This window comes from Plodia interpunctella, chromosome 23 (genome assembly GCF_027563975.2).
Source record: "Plodia interpunctella isolate USDA-ARS_2022_Savannah chromosome 23, ilPloInte3.2, whole genome shotgun sequence".
NCBI lineage: Eukaryota > Metazoa > Arthropoda > Insecta > Lepidoptera > Pyralidae > Plodia > Plodia interpunctella.
In genome coordinates, this window is record NC_071316.1 from 2,763,533 (window position 1) to 2,787,672 (window position 24,140).

Here is a 24,140-nt window from a genome sequence, read left to right on the forward strand (position 1 = left end):
TGGAGGAAGAAGAATGTAGACCCACAACTCCGAGGAAAAACTGGGAACAAGAAAATTACTATAAGGATACACCTAGGTGCAAAAAATTGAAAAGATCTATAAAAAACACAAGCAAACTTTTAAAAAGTTATAGAGAGAAAAGTATTAAATTATCAAAAAAAATTCGTAACAAAAATTTGGTAGATTTAAATAAAATGAAGTTTAAAGGGGAATTAGCTCAAAATTTGATAATGATGCAATTCAAAAAAGGAAAAAAACAATGGACAGAAGCGGAAAAAAAAACGTGCATGTCACTTTACTATAAGTCTCCTGCCACTTATAAATATTTAAGAAAAGGAGGCTTCTTGCTAGCTGCTCCCACTACCATTCAAAATTGGTTGCAATCCACCAACTGTTTACCGGGATTAAATGATGATATTTTTGAAAATATTTATCGCAAATTTGTTGATCAATCTATACAATATAAATCATGTGCAATTTGTTTTGATGAGATGAGCATTAAAACTGATTTAGAATATTCAAAAAAATTTGATTTGGTGGAGGGATTCGAAGACTTTGGTGGAGGCGATCGTTCCCCCGTGGAAGCCAGATATGCACTTGTATTTGTAGTTAGAGGTATTTACAATAATTGGAAAATTCCTGTAGCATACTTTTTATCACACAAAAATGTGAACTCTGACAAGTTGATTAATTTAAAGATTTAATTAAATCTTTAATTAACAGATTATTCGCATGTGGATTATTACCGAAAGTGATTGTATGTGACCAGGCAACAACAAATGTTAAGGCGATCAAATCCATGGGGGCAACAAAAGATGTTCCATATATATTTATAGATAATCGTAATAAAAGTAAATCAATCAATAAATTAACCCCGGTGCACTTAAAGCCTAATAATTTTCAAAAAATGCGGGTGAAATACGCCGTACAGGTTTTAAGCCATTCAGTTGCTGCAGCTATACAAACGGCAGTCGATACTGGAGAACTGCAAAGTACTACAGCCAAAAATACAACTGATTTTGTTCAAGTTGTGAATGATTTATTTGATTCGTTAAATTCAAGAAATAAATTTGATTGCAATCCTAATAAATGTGCTTTAACAAAAAATAAAAATACGCATGTGTATCAATCGTTGATTAAGGGTAAATCATTATTTGCTGATTTGAAGAAAAAAATGATTACGAAAAATAATTCAATTAAATTCACAAGCCCTCCGTGTTTTGAGGGTATACAGCAAACAATCAATGCTGTATTGCAGTTCTCCAGCGAGGAGTTCTCAAAGGGCACCGAGGTTAAATTCATTATGACGTATCGATTAAATCAAGATGTGATTGAAAATTTATTTGGAATTTATAGAATGAGGGGCGGTTGTAATCGTAATCCAACATCAAGAAACTTAAGAGCCATATTCAGATCGAATTTGCTTAATAATTTAATAAAATTAGAAAACACCAATTGCGAGGCAGATGACGCCACTTTTGTTTCTTCTACTAATTTTAATAACCAAAATACGCAACTGATACAGGCTTAATGTTCTCATTTATCTAGCCAAGTTGAACATGCACGCGATGTCGCTGGCCCTTCTCGGCAGCATAATTATGACGATGATTTGTTAACTGATTTATTAGAAGAACCAATTGATTGGACGTCTTCGAATAAATCAGACTTAGAAACTTGTTCAGTTGTGTATTTTGCTGGGTGGTTGGGCAAAGTATGCATCGAAAATAAAATACACTGGAGTGGGGGTGGCAGTTTATATGAAACTACCTCATTTTTGAAGTGAGGATACATGCCTGGATGACAATTTTAGTGTCATCTTTTTATTTAGTAAAATATTGTTAATAGTGTAAACACTCGTAATAAGCATAAACTTTGTATGAACAAATTCCGACTTAAAAAGGTTAGGCGGTCTTTCGTGAGTCAAAGTGTAAAATTTAAATCTTATATTAAGAACGCTTTGATGGATAATGCTTATTACACAGTTAGCGACTACTTAAATGATAAAAAAAACTGACTCTTCCAAAAACTTCTGCTTCTCACACTTGATCTTACCTTTTTATAATTTATATATATTTTGTTGACATGTTTAATGCATATATTTTGACATTTATTTGTAAAACATGTGCGTGATTCTTCAAGTGTTTGAAAGTAACATATCTATTATGTTAGGTCATGGGGATCGAGTATGCACACTCTAATGGTCAAACAGGTGGCGGCGTTATAGGTCGAGTCAGGAGGTTCTCTCTAGAGCTTCGCTATGGCTGACCTATGCGTCAACTCGTGAACGGGTGCTGTTGGGGGAACTGGTCAGTTCGATCTCTTATTTAAATTATTTCGTTTGGTCTGTCTGGTTAATGATATAAACATTTTTTTCTTCAGCACTCACATCATAATATGTTTCAGTATACCTTTTGACCATGTGCTTTATTGTGTACTTACATTGTTATATTACAGAAAAAATGATATATACATTTATATTTAAAAAAACTGTAAGCCCTTCTGGCATGGACCAACACTGTTTGAATGAGTTTCTTTCGGCATTTCTTCTCAGCTGTAGTCATTCCAAAATGCTAGTAGTTTGTAGCTTTAGTATTATTTAATTTAGAATATGACGTGAAAAAGTGCCTGTGATGGCCTAATTTCGATTTTTGTAATGTATTTACTGTTTAGAAGATGATGATGATTTTGATTTTTGTAATGTATTTACTGTTTAGAAGAAAACTCATATGACACCCCTCATTTCAAGTAACTACATGAAATTCTGTTTACTATTTACTTGTAATAATATCAAAATAGTATATATCATGCTAAAATGTTAGCTAAGAAAGCTATGTTTGTTCGACAGATATATTAAATATTACGTTTATGGTGCTGACTTCTTAATAAAAGTTGTTACAAAATTTTTATTTTTTTATGATGGTTAAATTTATTTTTATAACTTCATGCTTTTTGAAAATGGACTCTATCCAACCGACTTTAAATCTTCGTATTTAGAACCAGCTCCATTTTTACAGTCTATGATATATCATAATGATCCTAAATATATCTATTTTATCTAGATTATACATTTTTTTTTTCTGACCTTGTCAACCCTATTGCGCTTTAACTTGCCCTATTGCCTAGAGCGTGGTTTTTTTTTTTTGAGTTATATGTTGACCGATGCATTACTACTCTTAACTTGACATATTTACAAAAAAATGTGTTTCAAAACTTTCAAACACAGTAACAAAATACGTAGGTAAGACCAAGTAAACTATTTCGGGATGCTTTGGGAGTACTTTTTGTCCATATAACCCAATCTCCAAGTACCCCGTTACTTGAAAAATGGGGTATTCAGATCAAAATCACATATAAGTCATTATATATGATTTTGAAACTTGAAACTACTCTACTTGGTTCACCAACCAATTTGACGGATTTCAATGCATCTCGTGATTCTCACCCACATCTCGTTAGTTATGTTGATGTGCTGTGTTATTGACTGTACTTGTGCGCGGGCGCGGGAGAGCGGTGGTAGCGCGGAACAAAACGATGAATGAAAAAAACTTTCAATGTGGCAACAACGCCTACTGAGGTAGGTACATAGTGTGCCAAATTCTTACCAAGGTTGGTACCTATATTAGGTTTTTAAAATTAATTTCTATTTCTTAATTATCTTACTTGCTTTTACTAATATCACAGCTAATATACCTGTACCTCTTCACGCTGTCTACTTAACCACAGATTGCATACCTAATACCCCAGTAACTCAACCAATCTAGTAATAATAGTTTGAAGTACTGAGACGGGCATAGGGTAGGTACCTAACTGTTCCCGTGGGAAATTGCGCGGGCGAAGCCGCGGGCAAAGGCTAGTAATTAAATGAAAGTGTAACAAATATATATTCTCAAAAACTCCGTTTATAATGTTAGTTGGATGCCTGCCTATAGGCACAGGTCTAAAGGTATGATACATACTTAGATACGTAATTTAAAAAAATGTTAGTTAAAAGTTCAGTAGGTTTTGTAGTGATAACCTTGACCGCATTGCTCCGTGTCCATGCCGACTGCCGCCGAGAGAATTTTTTTACTTACCTACCTACCTACCTACCTACTGCACAGACCTACTATCAAATCAAGTGCCAACGAATGTATTTCTATCTCTTTTTAGCATTCCGTAATGGTGAAAAGAGATAGAAACACAACAGTTTGCGGTGTGTGTGTGCACGTTTATGCATGCCCGTAATAGAGAAAGAAAGAAAGAGATGTGTGTATTATAAGAGAAGAACGAAACAGCGCTTCTGACGGCATTTGTCCCTCGTCACGTGCCCGGCCCAATCTGCCTCTCCCTATGAGACTATTGGCCCGTCCCGGCTTCGTTCGGGTAAAACCATAAAAAATTGTCTGTTACTCCGAAACGTTGCATCTATCCTCTGTTTTTCGAATTTCATCAAAATCGGTCCAAAAAATTTTTTTGGTTTATTCATTATAAACAAAAAGTAAAAAATACAAATCTTTTCTCGTTATAAAATTAGTAAGTAGTATGGAAGTATGAATTAGCCGGATTATTGTATGGAAATCTTACACACTTACACTTGCAGCCGTCTATAGAATATGTTAGGTATTTGGTCTTTGTGCGCACACCTAGTGCCGGCTACATTTATCGGTGAACTTGGACAGATGCCGACGAGAATGCATAAATATTGCGTAGATAGTTTGTACCTATTAGTGCTTTTATTTAGCGCAATAAAAAACCAACAATGTTTGTCGAAAGCGCCAAAGTAGCTGATACAAAATTGACTATTTGCGTGCGATGCAACAAACAAGTTTTATTTTCTTCACTAGTCTAGTTAAAATTAATAAAATTATAAAGGAAGATTTGTCAATTTTGGAGTGACAAAGCATTGGTTCTTTAGTTATAGAATGACAAGGATACTTGACCCAGTAACCAAAATCGGAAACATTTCAAAAAGCCATTTCCTTGTCAAATCTGTTCGACAGCTCTCGTTAGGTTGATCCTCAGTACAATCTGCAATTTACCTAAACGCCATCTATGGATAAAATATAATTTATTTATGACAAGTAGCGCATGCTGTCACTTATGCTTGCATCAGAGACTATCTCAGTGCTGCCCCTGGCGGTGCCAATATTTAATTAAAAATAGATTACTACTATTGGTTATTTTTGAGGCGTCTTTTTCTTGTATGAAGTTGGGTATTATTTAATCTGTGACCTAACCTACTTCTACAATCAGCATACCTAGACGATAACAACTCCACATCTTCGTAAGAGGCTATGGGGATAGGAAAGCCTTGAGAACAAAAGCATACCCAAAGGAATTTTTATTTGAGTCAGGTCAAATCCTAGTATCTTCAAAATGTAATGCCAGCTCCACACTGTCGCCGAACTCAAACACATGCCGACGCGAATGCGTGAACATTGCGTACCTATTTAGTATGAGCGCTTTTATTTACCGCAATGAAAAACCCTCAATATATATACATTGAAGGTTTTTCAGCCAAAGTTTGGTAAACTGTGTAGAGCTGGCGTAAAATTTTATTTTAAGCGAAAATAAAACACATATAGCGTGAGAGACAATACGTATTAACCTATTATAATACCGACCAGTGTTAACAGCCTTCTGCCAGAGAATGGCCATGCGGTCTTCCACTCCATTCACTCCGTTAGGGATCTTGGCAAAGTTGTCCTTCCCCAACTCCTTGTCTTTCTCATGGAAGGTGCAGTTGTCGCTGCCAATCAGCTGTAGCTGGTCACTGTTAATACATTCAATATATGTATATTTGTATGTATATGTAGCTGGTGGTATACTCGTATATCATACAAATGTATCCACATTTGTTTGATATATACTAATGTTACATATATATATATATATATATATATATATATATATATAATATATATGACGTAAAAAGTGCCTGTGAAGGCCTAATTTCTGAATGAATGATTTGTTTTTGATTTGGTACTTACTCAGCCAGAGCCTCCAGCATGGCCTGCGGGGTGTCGGGGTCGGGGCGCAGCGGCGGCGACAGCACGTGCGCCGCCGCGTGACGGAAACACGCGTTACGGTAGTGGCTGCCTGGAAGATACAATACAATATTCGTTAAAGTCTGTCGTTTGTGGTTCCGTCCTAGAATTGGACCACTCCATATCCTTCCGTAGAGGCGACTCAAGGACAGGAGGAGGGTTGACGTCAAACAGGCGGCCGGTTATAAATTCAGAACCGAACCTTAAAATTTAAAGGTTATTTCTGCGCTGGCCCCGGAATTTGTTGCCACAGTCACAGCCACAGTTTTCGAGATATACATAACCCACCTTTTAAAAATAATACAAATACAGATAAGATTTGATGAATAAGTTTTGGTAGTCGATATGGTGAAGTCTATTGGATGGATGAAACAAGTTGCACGGGCAGTCAATCTGAAATAGCACATAGGGTTAGTTTACCATCAGTGCCAATTGTGGCGGCTAGTGTTTCACCATACAGCGGCTGTCGCTGTCTCTGTCGCGCGGTCTGCAGAGCCTGCACGGCGCTCTTTGACATCATGTGGACTATGTACAGTGGAGAATTCGCCTGGAGAAGAAAGAGAAATGATTTGCATTAGTAATTGAAGAATTACGGCTTAATACTATATGAAATTCATGGTCAGTTTGTGACAAGTTAGGCATATAGCAAAAGCAAATTCGACTAAATTGATTTTAAATCAGTACCGTTTACTTGGTGGTATCGATAGCAAATTTTCGATATATTTCAAAGTTGTGACGCAGGGCGAAAAAAAATAGATTATTTAAATTTATTTTTCATAGTTTTGGAAACAAAGTTTCTTATCTAGAAATCTTCGTCTAATTTTTGAGTTAATATAACAAACAGTTTTTGAGATGCCTACCTGGTTGGCAATGACACACGCCCTGTTGACGGCCTCGGCTTCCACCTCCTCGTTGCGGGACATCTCGTGTCCCTCAGGCCCCGTGATACCTTTAGCCAGCAATTTTTCGGTGTTCCTGGCTATGATGTGCCCGTTTTCTGCGTGGACCTGAAAATATCAAGTTTTGTGTCGGGAATGGTGAGTAAAGACATGATGGCCAAGTCTAAGTTGGTTCGAATCCTCCGAGTTATATTGATCTAAAACTCAGAGGATTGAGTCGTATTGATCTAAGACTTATTGAAGTCTTTGAAAACTATTAGCATATTGCATATTAACATATTGTTACATTGCTTCGTTAATAGTGAACATGTTAATCATCGAGTTGGTTTATGAATAAGTCTTCTTAGCGTCTCGTCTGGGCGAATTAAATTAATAAAGACCAATTAGACGTCAAACACAAGTGATGGTCTAATAGACTACCACTTTCTTCCAGTACACTACTAGTTACACAGTTATAGAGAAGGCAAACAGCGGACCTTGGCTCCGGCGTTCAACATCTGTGTAAGCAACCAGAATACGCCAAGATGAGAGAGAGAGAGAGAAGGCAAACAACCTCAAGTTTAAAAAAATTATAATAATCGAGCTGACCAGTTCCACCTGGCCGCATCCGTTCACGAGTAGACGCTATCTAATGGCTCTTCAGACGTCATCGAAATTGTCGATTCATGACTAGTTGAGAAGGAGGAAAAAATGATTTCGTTTATTTACTCACCTGAGGAATAGCCTTCAACTCGGCACACGTCTCGATGGCCTGATAGAGTTCATAATCATTAAGCATCCAAGTATCTTTGTATGCCATGAACATCTTGAAAGAGTTGATTCCGTACTCCTCTCCTGTGAGTTGTTCCATCTCTTTCTTGACAGAGGGAGACCACCACGTCACGCCAACGTGTAGACTGTAGTCACAACAGACCTGGAAAGTCAAATTTGATTTTTGTATATAGCAATTAGCGGCCCGTCCCGGCTTCGCTCGGGTGGAACCATAATAAATTATATACCTGAACCTTCCTCAGGAATCACACTATAGAAAAAACCAAGCATCAACATCTATTGTCATCTCTTATCATATGTTGCATAGTTTAGTTAAGTTAGATCTAAAAGCATAGATAGGGACAGACAGAAAGCTGAAAGCGACTCCACCCACTCTCTTTCCATTTATACCTAAACTATCTCTGGTGCTTTCCATCCATATCTTACCGCTTGCCCTAAGCTCCTCTAGAAGTAGATGTAGGCTTACCTCATTTTCTGTACCCAGTTTCCAAGTGTTAAAAATGGGACAAACGCCACCCGCTGTTCGCCATTTTAATATTTTGATTTAAAAAAAGTACACAGCTACCTTTCCATCAGCCTTCTGGCGCCAGTTGTTGTAAGCTTCGATGAGAGATTGGCCTTTTTGGGGGAGGACGAAGTCGACTGAAATTAAGTTTTGTTATATGAGTACAGCTTTTGGTACAGTGAGTTGTTAAAGTTTAGTAGACAAAGTAGCGTGCGCGAATGTGCGTTGCCTGATGGTAAGCAAATACCGCAGGCCGTAGACAAAAATAAACAACTCTATAAGAGTCACATATGTTGCCGGCTTTGTTCCCTAGGGTCTTTTCCCATAGTACAGTCAACAGCACATCAAGTTACCCTGCATGAACCTCAACGGTGCTGTAACAGCGACGAGATTACAATGAATTTGGGTAGGTTGATGTGCTGTTGACTGTACACTTACCAACCAGTTCTGAGAAGGAATGCCGAAACAAAATCATTTGAACAGTGTTGGTCACCATCATGCCAGGAGGGCTTAACATATTTTTTACAAGCTTTTATGTATGTCGCTATGTCCCTTCTCTGTCTCGGGTGGAATCTTTCAACTCAAGTTTGAAGCAGTTATTTTCAACCGACTGAGCTGAAATTTTGTATACACGTTTAGTTTGGATGATAATGAATTATTATGATGAGCTCATGCATGGTGTATTCAGGAACGGCACCACACGTGGGAACTCCTCAACGATTTACTGCACGGACATTATTTTTTTCGTTTCACGCATGAAAAGCAATAAGATCTCTTACAATAATAAAAGCATGTGTCAAAAATGCATTTTTGTAAAAAAAAACTTATTTACAAAATAATAAATAAACATATTAGGAAAGTTCGAGACTCGTGTTATGGGATACTAACTCAACGATACAATATTTTATAACTAATACATATATATAGATAAACATCCAAGACCCGAGCCAATCAGAAAAAGATCATTTTCCATCGTGACCCGACCCCCCTCTGTTCAGAGGGAAGCACTTTACCACTGCGCCACCGAGGTCGTCAAAAAACCCTGATACTCACTGACAGTGGTGGTCCCTCCGGCTACAGCCGCCCTGGTGCCCTTGTAGAAGTCATCAGCGGTCTTAGCACCCATCATCTCCAGCTCGAAGTGCGTGTGGGGGTCAATGCCCCCGGGCATCACCAGCAGGCCGGTCGCATCGATTGTCCTGGTTCCACCTGGGATGATCAGGTTGCGACCCACTTGTCTGGAAACGATAGGTTAGTGTTATTATCTACGCGAGTGCTCAAAACATGGGAGTGTTGTGATTTCAGGGGTCATGTATGTTTGTAAGTATATACGAGTTTCTTTATTCCACCATGTCGATGTGTGAGGTATTTGAGAACGTTAAAATTTAGTTTTTTGTTGGATGGGGCTAACTGGCTAATTACTTTAGTCTGATTTATTTAGCAGTTTAGATTGTAATATTCTATTCTATCAGAAAGAGGTGAAACCCTTAAGTATCGTGAAGTCAAAAAAAAACAATGATTTTAAAATAGGAATTCCATAATTTTCAAATAAGGATGCTGACTCATTGGGACCGGCGCGTTTCATTTCACGGTTAAATAACATCAACTTAATAAAGCCAATTGTTAACATTGATTTAACGAAACGCGTTATATTGGGGTTAAGAATTTGATTAACCTCGGTTTAGTGATGCGGGAACCTTGTTGTATATCGCTATTTTAATAATGATTGTCTGGGGCTATTTCATGAAATGCTAAGGGACACCCATTAAAAATAACGACTGCTTCTCTTTTCGTCAAAACTGTAAAAGATAATCAAGGGAAATACATTCTCATAATCGATGTGATATATGTAATGTGTATAACAAAATCAAATTACCCTTACTATCCATCAAAATAGCGACTCGTGGTTCGGTCTCCCCGCAAGGGATAAAGACGTGATAGTATTGTAGGTACTTCTGGTGTCAAAGAACTATGTTTTAGTGCAAATCAAATCGTCACCCAATTTAGGCACGGGCATTGACGGAAGCAGTAGTTACCGCATTAGAGCATCCGGCGCACGCCACGCATTCGAATGTGCTCTATGGAACGCGTCTGCGTTCTCAATTCAAATTCCTAATTTGAATTCGGAACCGTTTCCTTTTCTGATGAGATGAGTTTCTTGTTCTCCAGAGATATTCTTAATTTGAAATCATAAAATAAATTGCAAAAAAATTACAATTGAAATTGTAAAATTTCTATTTTTATAAGGCTCATTATCATATCATTCTATTACAAAATTTATCTCTAAAACTAAAATAAATATTATATTATAATATGTTAAAGTATTGTAATACTAAGTGTGGCAATAAAGTGATTGTTTTAAAACTATTTTTGCACATAGACAAATAACCTCTTATCCACTATAAAAACCACCTAATGGATTATAGAGGATTAAATAGTACAGGACTATAGATACAAAATTAATTAAAATAGAACAGCCATCCAATCTTTCGAACAACTTATAGGGGAAGATTCCGGATATTTTTAAACTTCAAAAGAGAGGAGATAATTAGTTACATAAATTATTGGAAAACATACAAATTAGACTGGAATCTGGTTATTAATTAACCGATTCCACCATCTAAAAAAACTAACTAAAACGGACTGAGATTAATTATTTTTTAATGGAATTTTACTATTTCACTTTTTTTTATATTAGTTGATATGAATTGAATACTATGTTTTTTCCATATCTATAGCAAAAAATCCGTCCACACCTATGAAAAAAAATACGCAATTCATTCCTACAGGAGGAATGAATTGCGTATTTTTTTTTCATACAAAATAAACGGATATCGTCATGGCAATTTTGTTTTCTTTTGACAAATGGCTTTTGTGTTTGCAAAACTAAAATCCATAACAAAAGACCAATTTTTATGTAGTGTACCTACTGCAACAGTTTCTACATAATTAATTTAAAATATATTTCCATGATCCAATAGCAAAATAATAACCAAAGATTTGTTTTTTAAGCTTCTTAACTTGCATCTATTTATCTAAAGCGGAGGTGAAGAAGCGGCGCAAGAAACACCAAATAGTTAAATTCTGAGAATATTGGTTAACTAAATATTAAATTTAGTTGTGACAACCGACGACGACACGACATCCACGCTCGATCTTTTGAAATGTTTATGGTACGTGCCGATGCGTCGTCAAAACAGATTATATCACCCCGTTTTTGGCTTATTATTACCAGCCACAGTTGCCGTTACTTTTAAAGACAGTTTTATCGAATCGGCTTCCTAGTATCGATATGATAGTAACATCGATTTGCCGTTCTTTGAATACCGAGTCGATTTCTCAGTTGATGTCAGAGTGATAGTGATTCGAATACAATTCCGTGCAAAATGGAAGCGAAGGTGTAGAAAAGCGGACACTGGGTGAAGCTCAAAGGCTGAGGAAATTACTGGAAAAGTCTCAGATCAGAGACACTAAAATGCATTGCTTGAATGAACTAATGTTTCAAATTAATCTAGATCTAAAGGTATATTCACAAGAAGAAAGCAACTAAGTTCATAATTTTCGTATAAAATGTATTCACTGTTACATTGTCAACTTAAGAATTTCTCTAAAATAAGAGAAAGGCTAAGTTTTCCCTTTTCATTAATCTGTCTTTGTTAATATAAGTATGAAGTCGTAAAAATCTCACGGCTCGTAAGGTTTACTTAACTGCACACTGTTCTAGTCGTGCACGAGTTAAAAACGATTGAGAGATGTATTTATTCAACTATTCAATCTATTCGGGTGTCGTCTGTTGTTGTCCACCTGGTAACTTCACCTGGGTGAATCACGGGCACTATTCTGTGTCATTACTCGCATAAGCGACTTGCACTGACATAAATAATTCACAAAAAAAAAATTGCGCTGATTTCGACCGAGGGTTAGATCGGAAATGAATATCAATTACCCTTACCTTGCCGGGTCGGGTAGGTCGAGTAGTCTGGTAAAAACACAAATAAACCGACTCACATTAAATCACAGGTACATTTCTATAATAAATTTATAGACATATCTTTATTCACTTGCCTCATTACTCGACCAGTGTGAATGCGGCTGTTTAATATTTTGTACTCACATAGGAAGTGTACCTATTTAGTGTTTAACCGTTGTTTAACACTTTCTTTTTGTTTTAACTTTTATCTGATCCAAGTAAAACATTTCGTTCACAGCTTTCACGTGATATTGCTCTAAAGTTTTTTTACAACTGGGAATCTGTCTGTTTGTCTGTTCCGCTTTCACGACTAAACCGCTGGACCGATTTTCTCGTCCTTCTTCTTCTATTCTTCAAACTACATGTATGCACAACAAACAAACTTACTTTCGCATTTATAATATTAGTTAGGATAGTTAGGATTAATTGTAACCCATAGTTCTCTTAGTCCACTTTGATATGTAATACTTTATTGTCAAGATTGTGCCATTTCCAATGCAAAAGCGACAAAACATCAATACTGCACGCCTACGATTGGACATTGCATCACGATGATAACTGCAAATATACGACCAATAGATTAGATTTCACTTTTATTTGAGCTCTTCGTATGATGCGGCACAGTGAACAGCTTGTATTCATACCCAAATTCATTGCAATTCCGTCACTGTTACTGCCACATACAGTCGATAGATAAACATTATGCTATACTAATGCATAGTTTTTGGGAAATATCAAATGTGTCGGGTCAGACGAGCGAGTCCGAGTTTTTGGAGTTGAAAACGTTAAAACATCAGCCAAATGCGATGATAGTTGTGTCAAAATCTAAATCAAATCATTTATTTAGAAATATACCAAAGCTACAAACTACTTGCATTTCGGAACGACCACTGTTGAGAAGAATTTCCGATAGAAACTCGTAACAGGGTTGGTCTCTATAATGCTAGAAGGGCCGGTGAATATGTGAATGCGATAACAATAGAAGAAGTAAGATCAAAATCAAAATCAAATCATTTATTCAGAAATTAGGCCTTCACAGGCACTTTTTCACGTCATGTTCTAAATTAAAAGATGTTTACCAAAGCTACAAACTATTAGCATTTCGGAACGACCACTGCTGAGAAGAAATGCCGAAAGAAACTCATTCAAACAGTGTTGGTTCCCTATTATGCCAGAAGGGCTTACCATTTTTAAATATAAATTGATGTATAATTTTTTATCAGTAATAGTACAATGTAAGTACACAATAAAGTACATGGTCAAAAGGTATACTGAAACATATTATGATTGTGATCAAGTGCTGATGAAAGGAAAATATATATACCTATATATATATGTATAATTAACCAAACAAAAAAAAACTTTTAATAAAAGATCGAGCTGACCAGTTCCTCCCGGCAGCACCCGTTCACTAGTTGACGCGTGAGTCAGCCATCGCGAAGCTCAACCACAATAGAGGGAACCTCCCGACCCGATAAGAAAATTCTAATACCTCCTCTAGAGGAGTCATGGTAAGACATGACGCCGACATGAGACGGGATAAGGGGGCTATCTTTAAACTATTTACCTACTAAGTACAATAAAATCTGAAAATAATTTGGGTAGGCTGTGTCGTTAACCTTACTTGCCTTAGGAAATCGATAACGAACACGATAATAATAAAGTTAACGATTACAATCTCAACAGCGATGATTGTGCGTGTGCGACGCTATATGGTGGCTATTCTTGTGTTATGCGACTTTTATTCGGACATAAGTAATCGAGTCAAAGTGCTCAATATAGGACGCGATATATAATAATACTAAAGATATCGTTAATAAAATGACCCGTGAGTAACTATGAACATATCAATAGAAGGATCTGTTTTCAGAATAATATAAATTTTCTTCCATTTTTATGGGCCATTCAATTCCATATTTCTGTAAGCGTCTAAATCGCTTGGTTACCCCTGCATGATGATAATTAAATTTTCTTCCATTTTTATGGGCCATTCAATTCCATATTTCTGTAAGCGTCTAAATCGCTTGGTTACCCCTGCATGATTGTAAATAATAGCTCCTTTTCGCTTTGCCATAGTCGAGTAAAAAAATGTTATCCCATTTTTTCCATATATAAAATGACTGTGCGCGTACGCACTACGCGTTGATCAATCCAACCAAACGAGGGCTATTCTCGTTTACGATCTGAAATCAATTCGATATATATTTTTGTTGGTGCTGCCGCTTTTGGAATGATATAACTTTTATGAGATTATTAATTTTCTGTTTATAGCGCAACATTATGAGGTTTCTATTATTTATTTATTCGAATGACATTTATTTTCCTATTAAAACTAGGAGGATACGCAGTCAAGTTATTATTTCAGTTTTAGTAGCAATATTTTATGTAATTTGTAATTAGTTTATTAGTGAGAGACCAATAAGATAACTGCAAATTCGCGAAATATTATAATATTCAACACAATCACACACACATTGCTCAGTTTGAATATGACAATGCACATTACTACAAAACTAAGCAAATTAAGTTGATTGGCGATATGTGAACGATGACGAGACATTTCAAAATAATATATGTCTAAATTTTGTAGTTTCTATCGATGCATGAATTTAAGTCATTGTAATTATAACTCACATTCGACGTCCATCAGAATAGAATCCCGACGCAACACAACACGCGAGCACGACATTTCGCTATTTGCTAGAAGAAATTGCATTGTGATGGCATGCCCAAACACGGGAATTGAGGAAATAAGTCATAACAGATTTCATTGTCTCTGGTTACGTCTGCAAGGGTCGTTGACGTGAATGTGTAACTTGATTGCGAGATAATTAACAAGTCTCCGAATTAAGTCCTAATTTACAGTCAGCATCACAATCATCTTACCCAAATTCGTTGCAAATTCATCCATATTTCTTTGTCATAAAGATCTATACAGAGTAATTTGTGTGCGGTCGACTGTACACGAGTCTATCTGAATCATTGCAATTTCGCCACGGTATAAACATACATTTTGTTGACTGTACTAATTATGACTTTGTAATTGTTTCCAGGTATAGAAGAAGAATGATTTCAAAGGAGCAACGGCCGAAAAGTGTAGCATTGTTTTACATAAGTACATTCGCGTCTATTTCTTAATTTTCTTGGAACAACTAAGATAGCTTGGAACAACTAAGATAGCTTCAGAATTTTGTTCCAGCCTTTGCTGTCTACTTCAGACGGCGTAGTAATGCGTCGTATGTAATATGTAACACAGATAATTAAGAAAACGTTCCGATCAGCTGTGTAGGGTCTATTGACCTTGATACGCCAATACCCCACGTGCATGTACTGAAGGATGATGCCAAGCCAGTCACATGTACGGTAATTCACCGTTGTGATACGCATTCAATGGGAAAATAGTTATTGTGGCCCCCATGCCGGGGTCGATGACGATCAGCCTTTGTTGGGAAGACTGACAGAGACAACTATATCATGTTCTAGTTTAGATCAGCCAGTTAGGTACAGTCAAAGACGAAAGACGATAGTAAAGGGAATGATATGTGTGGAAGGTATATTTGAATATAGGTTGTGTAAGATATTATGCGCTGACGCAGTTAAAAATTTGGTTTAGGAACAATAAAAAGTACAGTCAACAGATAATTTATCAAGATTCGTAACAAATTGGCGACTATTATCTACGTAATAAGGGTCGTTGTCGACTGTAGTCTTGACTAAACAACACGAGCCATGAAATATTTATTTGCATTCACAAAGATAAGTTACGGAATTTCTTCTCACATTGGTCGTCTAAATATAATATAATATTAAAGTTAGGAGCACTGTTTCGGATTTGCAGTGGCGTAGGTTCGATTCCCGCTCGTGTTTTTTATATCGCATTATTTAAATTTTAAAGAATGTGTGACATGCATACCTATATAAAGTATAAAAATCAAAAGTCGTGTAGAAAATCTAGATTCTAGACTATTCCGAAGCCGGCTAACTGTATTGATCGCTCTCGCCATTATCTGCGACTTGTGTCAGCCGATAAAGTGTCTGATAAGTGGAAATCTAGATATATTCGTGGCTTATCGGAGAAATGCAACGAGAGCTGAGTTGTTTTGTGACTGAAATTCTTTCGAAACTCATGAACCGAAACCGATACTTCTAATCCTACTAATACTGAATGAGAATGAATGGATAAATGTTTGTTACTCATTCATGAAAAATCAGCGTGTTGGATTTACATTTTAATTTTAACTTAAATTCATGCCTTACTTACTGCAAGGTAAATGGAATACAATGTTTCTCCTATGTACTATGCTCCTATATTCACACTGTATTCTTGCAAATAAATCTTGATTGATTGATGTTCGTTAAAATCTAGACTAAATGTTAAAACAGGGTAATTTTAACAAGTAATTAACAATGTAACCATTTTCATTCCGGTGGAATCTGGTCGGTCTAGGAGCGATAGGAAAATATTAATATTTCAAAATCATGAAACTGCAACTTCAGCTTTATTGCAGTAATGAACTGCAGATATCGAAGTCGACTATCATGTTATCCTACTAATATTATAAATGCGAAAGTTTGTGTGGATGTATATGTTTGTGTGTATGATTGTTACTATTTCACGCAAAATCTACTGGATGGATTGTTATGAAATTGGTACATGGGTAGAATATAGCCTGGAATAACACATAGGGTACTTTTCATTCCGAAATTCCTACGAGTGCGAAGCCCCGGGGCGCAGTTACTTATCTATATATAATAAATTATTTAACTCACTAAAGACTATAATGGAAAAAGTATGCACTGGTAAGTACTTCGAGGTTTCCGTTCGAGTCGACTGCAAGTGACTATCGGAAATTCGCGATAACACGACATTTTGTTATCGTTTTACAGCAAAACTGCTCCATATTGCTTTGAATCGAGATATGGTCCATTTCATCCATATTTTAGATTCTAAATCATAGAGGAAATAGACCAAATCGTTTTCAAACATTACTCTGAACTTAGAATAACTTTACGCCTCACTAGGGTTTGATTCATGAAAATTACGAGTAATTTTACTACTCAAAATATATTTACTTTAACTTAAAATATATTTTATCTTGTTCTAAGACATTTAGGCTACTTAAATGAAATCTGACGCCAGTATTAGCAGTACCATTACTTGATAAGAAACAAATATTTACGAACAAATTATAAACCAATAATTGATAAGTTACACGCAATAGATAATGGTTTTCAATAATACAAATAAATAATAAATATAAATAAATAAATGTATTAGGACAAATCATACAGATTGAGCTAGCCCCAAAGTAAGTTCGAGACTTGTGTTATGGAATACTAACTCAACGATACCATATTTTATAAATACATATAAACATCCAAGACCCAGATCAATCAGAAAAAGATCATTTTCCATCATGACCTGACCGGGGATCGAACCCAGGACCTCTCGGTTCAGTGGCTAGTACTTTACCACTGCGCCACTGAGGTCGTCAGACAAAGGATGTTTGCCTAAATGATTCTAAATAACATTCATTACTAATCATACCACTTCCTCAGCAATTACCTGAAAAAGAGTACTACTTTTATAAAATAAGACTTGATAAATGAATAGAAGTGAGCAACGTGTCATTGTTGTTTAAAAACTGCACAAAAGCGCCACCTCCCATTTTTAATTAAATTCTTTTATTTCTAAGCGAAAATTTAAGAAAAATATTTTAACAGATAATATATGGATTTTGGTAGAAAGTATTATAATTTTCTACAATACAATGTGGTCACAGTAGACTAGTGGCCATTGTTTTCTACGCATCAGCTGTAGGAGTTGCTCAATAAATCCAAATAAATCAATAATAAAAATAAAAATAATAAATTTATCCAATAAATCTCTTCATACTTCACACGTAATGACCACGACACTCAGCCATGAGGAATACGACATTCCTCATGGCTGAGTGTCGTGGTCATTACGTGGAATAAAATACACACAACAACTTTCTTGGCATTATTAATGGAGTGGTTTTCCATTGCCTTCTCCATTTCACACACAAGTTAATAATAATCAACCAGTGTGCAGGTTTCCTCACGATGTTTTCCTTCACCGGAAGCAAGTGGTGGTCGATGAAAACTACTACATATAAGTCAGATTGATATACAAGCTCATGTGGCACAGTAGTATTCGAACCTGGGACTCGATTCACAGGCGGGCGTCTTAACCATTACACCACCACCGCTTCAAAAAATTTTTAATTATTGTTCTTTTGTTAACTAACTTGTATCATTGAAATAAATTAAACAAGAATTCTTTAATTTTCACACGATAAGGCATAAAGTTTACCTTTTAGCTAATAACGGTTAGGTACTAAATATTGGTGTTAAACGAATACAACACACAGTAAAATGGCTCTAACAAGGTATTAGAGATAATAGTGGTGTTACAGTTAGCTATGATAAAGTACGCAACAGTAAATATATGAAATAATGCTTACCGTAATACGGGAAATATTGTGCTTGATGTGTACGGCTGCACACGGAGATCGAGTTATAGAGGAAAATGTAATCATTACATAGGGTTGGTTTTCAAGCAAATTCTCATATCAAAGGGAAGAAGAAGATATCGATGCCATCAAAAACATGCTGTAAAAAACCCAAGACTCGCAGCTCAGTTTTTCTACCGTCAAAAGTTGTGAGATCCATGTAATACCAAGTCAATTAATTTATTTAATCCCTACTTAAGGGACCGTCTGTCTTAAGTTATTATTACAATATTAAAAATCTTTTAGGTTTCAAATAAATAGATCGACTTGGCGTGTTGACGTGTGTTTTAACACGTGTTTTTATGTTCAATAATAAAAAGGATTTTATATAGTTATGTAACTACTCTTATACTTGTTGGTTGACGTAATGACGACATTTTTATTCCATGTAGTTCGTGTGGCGTGTGGTGCCTGGAAAGGACCACTCACATGCCTTAACATCTGTCAATTGGGGACGCCGGTTGTACAAGCATAGCCAAATCTTTAAAATCTTGGTTGATTTTTCACGCCGACCTTGGGCTTTGGGAGACACAGCTCCGAATGAGAGAATGCTCGGTGTGGCATAAAATGGTAATCGGAACTGTCCCAAATTTAATTTTGAATAAGCAAGAAGACGGAAATATACCCATATACAGACTATACATAGTATATACCCGAATAGAATCAAGAATCAGTTCTAGAAACGCCGCTATTCATTTCAATTGGGGCTATTTTTATGAGAGGCACGCACGCTATGTGAGGTAAATGATATGGTAGAATATAAGAGTACATACAGGTTTTAATTAAAAAAGGGAGTCAAGTCAATGGTAGAGTATTATGCGTGTGCAAAGTTATAGGGTTGTCGAAACGGGAATATATCAGAGGAAATCAAGTAAATCAATGTTAAAATAAATAAAAACGGGCTGCAGTCGGGGAGTGCCGGCAGAAATTAAACTTGGAATATTAACGGTGTGCATTTTTGACGCCTCACTAATTTTAAGTTAGCGAGTTTAACATATTTTTTACCCGTCACAAATAGTACCGCTAAATGAAAAAAAAGTGCAAGTGCAAGTTTCAAAAAGTGCACAACGCCGCTAAAGAAGTTTTCACTTCAAAACCACAAAGTGACAACCCTATAATGAAACATCAGACCTTAAAAAACTATAAAAGACATCACTAAACTGACTAAAGATTAAGTTAGCGAGTTTAACATATTTTTTACCCGTCACAAATAGTACCGCTAAATGAAAAAAAAGTGCAAGTGCAAGTTTCAAAAAGTGCACAACGCCGCTAAAGAAGTTTTCACTTCAAAACCACAAAGTGACAACCCTATAATGAAACATCAGACCTTAAAAAACTATAAAAGACATCACTAAACTGACTAAAGAAAAAGAATAAACCTTTATACGATCTTTAAATGTTTAATTAAAACAAGAACGCGACAGCCCTGTGGCGAAACAATAAAGACGTCACTAATTGGAGCGAGCAGGTGCTTGACCCGAGCGTTGTGTAACTGGCAGGGTTTTTTAAAAGCAAAATCACATATACTCTTAATTGTTTAGCAATTGTCTTCATTATGAGAAGAGAAAGTCCTGTTTTTGCTGAGGTCTTGCTTTGGTAGACAAACGTCAATAAAATGTAATTGCAGTTTTAGTTTCTTCTTACAAATAGGTATATTATATTCTCAGTACATCATTCAACTAAGGATAATGAGAAAATATTTTGGTAATTGATAATATTAGTACGAAATATGCTTTTAGGTTATATTTTATTACTTTCCGATGATTTTTTTCCTCCTTCGAATCAATTATGCAAATTTCCCATATTTCAAATCAATTTGAAACCGAATTTGTCAACCCTACGCACGACCTCAATAGTTAGTAGTTAGTAAACTCACAGTAAACTACAGTCTAACATGTTATTCTACAGTCTTCACACGTGGCTATTCTATTTTCAGACGGTCATTTTCTAATAAATTTATAACGTATCTTATACAGTCGTCGATTTTATAGATCAATTTGTCATAATCGGTGACAAAATATACGAGCGTATAACTTTAACTTACGTGAGTTTAGGTCTAATAGGGTTATCCATATATGAAAGGCTAGTTGCGCTGCGGGGCTTCGCTCCCGTGGGAATTGCGGGACAAAAGTACCCTATGTGTTATTCCAGGTTATATTCTATCTACACATGTAGCAAATTTCAGAACAATCCGTTCAGTAGGTTTTGCGTGAAAGGGTAACAAACAAACAAACATACATACATACACACATCCTCACAAACCCTTGTATTTACAATATTAGTAGGATAGATGATTTTCTCGCTGCTTTTAAGTCTCTATACACATACCCTGCACCCTGGTACATATACACAGCTGGTATCATACAGGCGAATCATAAGGACTCCATCGAACCCTCACACCAGTGTTAGTGGTCGTATCACACCTAAACCAGTTTTTTGGTTAGGCTTCGGAGCGTCACACCCGTGAATGTAGCCGGAAACACGCGAGGATGAAAGAGAAATACTATTATTGCGAACATACATATCGAATAACCTTTATTAAATTATTCTCTCACGTTTTTTCGACCTTGATCTTGGTAAACAAGCTATCTAGATTCTTAGCATCTGCTAGATCTATTTCCAGACGTGCGGGACGGATGAGTCAGTAGTCCCATGACTCAGTGGTAGTGGGTTCGATCGAGGGTGGGAATACATTCCAATTTAATTGGGGTGCGGTTGCTATGCCACCGTTTGGCATACGCAATTTTTTTTATGTCGGCTATACAATATCGATAAACAGTTTACCAAACTTTGGAGGATTCGAATGTCCGATCCACAATGGACCCCTATTGTTAGCTTACTCAAACATTGGGTGATGAGTTATTGCATTTATTTTTACCGCAAAGAAAAACTAGTAATATATGTCGATTACGTTACCCTGCATAGATCTTAATGCTGTGGTGATAACGGCGAATTTGCAATAAATTTGGATAGGTATTTTTTTCTTTCTTAATTGATCTATGGTTATAAAGCGTTAAGTAATTGTATTTATATATATTTAAAGATTTTTAAATAAAAATTAATAAGAAAGATTTAAATATCTCAACAAAGTCTTGTCTAAATTGTAGCAGTTTATGACCGTAGACATTATTATTCTATCCATGTACCGCTATGACATAGCAGTATTAAATAGAATGAAGTGCAGTGCATCCGGATGCGTTGAACTGTAAAATTATGCATATGAGCGGCGTATAGAGGCAATTTCTCTGTATGCGGGTAGAATGAACAAGATGGGACAATGGAAAAAGTTGTATTGAGAAACGTCTTTTGGTTCTAGATGCATCTGTCTTAAATAATAATCTATAAATGATTTAAGAAGCATTGATAACGTATGGATAGTAGTTAAAATATTTTTCATATTATATATTTTAATTGTTTTACCGACAGATACAATTAAGTCACTTGTGAAACAATTTTTAACATAGCCCCATTCAACACTATCAGATATTAATATTTCAGATATTTTATCAGGAAGAGGCCTTAAATATCATAATTTTATTTTCAAGTTCATACTTGTAACCATCTTTTTTGGTAAGTCGGTAACCCGACAGTACCCAGGTCTTCCCTGACCCCAGTCTGGCGAGACGCCCCGACGTCGCCTGACATCGCATGCACCCCACTCGACGTAACAGTCCCATTTAAAAGCGAAAGTATTGATCGATCGTCAATGCGTTTTCTTCGGAACTTTGTACACTTCCTAACTTAGTAATTTACACGTTTTTGATTTATTTAAGACTAGCTTTTACCTGGGGCTTCGCCCGCGTTTATCTCCCACGAATAGCCTATATCCTTCTCTGTACTCTTACCTATATGTATAATGAACTAGCTGCGCCCTCGGGTTTTGCTCCCGTGGGAATTACAGAATAATAAAGAGTACCCTATGTGTTATTTTACAGGTTATTTTCATAACAATCACAATCAAGACAAAGGACAAAGATTATTTATTTGAAACATGAGTTTACATTTTTTACAATGTGGTGTTAAAAGAAAAACTTAATCCTACATGTTTCACCGTCCACGGATATGCAAATTTAAATGGAGAGCATGCTATCAAACAAGGTATGCAAGGTTCATAACAATCGGTATTCATAACTTTCGCATTTATAATATTAGTTGGGACTTCACAGATTGATTGAGTAGGTAAAGCGTGAAGTGAAGAGTTAACAAACTTACTTTCGCTTTATAATATTAGTTGGAATTCAACGAATATTTTTTTATACTACCAAGCAGACAATCAGGCATGTGGCCCACCTGATGGCGTTTGGTCACCGCAGCCTACGGACGTCCGCACCAGGGGTGTCACACGCGGGTAACTGACTTTGGGGCTTAGAGCCAAGCCCTATTATTGGTTTTGTCATTGAATTTTGAATCTCCATCGACGTCAAAACGACTGAGCTATGCTGATTAGTCCTGGCTCTTAGTTTACACTGCCTTTCTCACCCTGCAAACCTTAGGGTACGTGTACAAATTTGTTTCTAACCACAATACTGTCGTTACCGTGACTTATTTATAAGTAATAAGTAGTTTTTCGTAATCTTACATGATAATAGGTTGCGTGATCAAACTAATATGAATTTATTAGAGTTAAGTAGTTTGAATGAAAACGGGCAAAAACCATCGCGTGATAATTGCAACACTCGCTTTTACTGTTTACCAACAGACGGACGGACAGACAGCTTCCTCTTATATTTACATATAGCTAGATGGTGTTCCGTTGTATGCAAATGTTGTTCCCAGTGAGTAATTTAGAGTATGAGGTGGCGAAACATGTAAAATGTCGATTACAGTTTCTGTAATCATAGAATGCCATTTTATCTAAACAGCTGGGCGCAGGATAAAGTTAACATCAAAGTTGATTGGTGCAACCCTTATTAGTTTAAACCAGAGCTTACTTGATGATGCCGTCCTCGATGTAGACGTCAGCGTCTTCCATCCCGTCGTCATTGACAACCCTGCCATTCTTGATGAGCAGCCGGTTCTGGGAGCTCTGTAACATTAAATGCACATTTACTATATCTGTCTTATCGAGCGAAGTGTCACGCTTTTCAAGTCGTCTGAAGATTCCGATATTACCATCTGGTGGCCTTGACGTAAAGTAACAACAGCATGCAAACAGGGTTGACATCAGGCAAGCGGCCGGTTGCTACATAGAACATTTAACGAACCTTATGATGAGTTGATTATCTTATCGCGTTACCCGCGTCATCGCACCGGGACGGTATGCAATAAATTTACTAACACGGGACAAGTTTTGTTTTGGCAGCCTTTGCTCAAGTTTAGAAAGAGAGTAACGTACTATATAAATACATACTCCTCCGAAATTCCTCTGATTTTGATGAAATTAGGTCTGAGAATAGGTGTTATCACTCGAGCGAAGCCGGAACTCAATTTCTT

At 36.3% G+C, this 24,140-nt stretch overlaps 1 protein-coding gene across 2 annotated transcripts in view; it reads right to left on the bottom strand.

Annotated features, from left to right (window-relative positions):
- Positions 1-24,140, bottom strand: part of CRMP (Collapsin Response Mediator Protein) — a 49,231-nt gene that overhangs the window by 10,836 nt on the left and 14,255 nt on the right. For both annotated transcript variants that reach the window (XM_053762983.1, XM_053762982.2), the window contains exons 2-9: positions 23,639-23,733; positions 9,255-9,439; positions 8,262-8,338; positions 7,638-7,838; positions 6,887-7,033; positions 6,447-6,573; positions 5,970-6,078; positions 5,604-5,752 (exon numbers count right to left, since the gene is read on the bottom strand). In XM_053762983.1, coding sequence (XP_053618958.1) covers positions 5,604-5,752; positions 5,970-6,078; positions 6,447-6,573; positions 6,887-7,033; positions 7,638-7,838; positions 8,262-8,338; positions 9,255-9,439; positions 23,639-23,733 — 1,090 coding nt within the window. The remainder of the gene's footprint in view (positions 1-5,603; positions 5,753-5,969; positions 6,079-6,446; positions 6,574-6,886; positions 7,034-7,637; positions 7,839-8,261; positions 8,339-9,254; positions 9,440-23,638; positions 23,734-24,140) is intronic.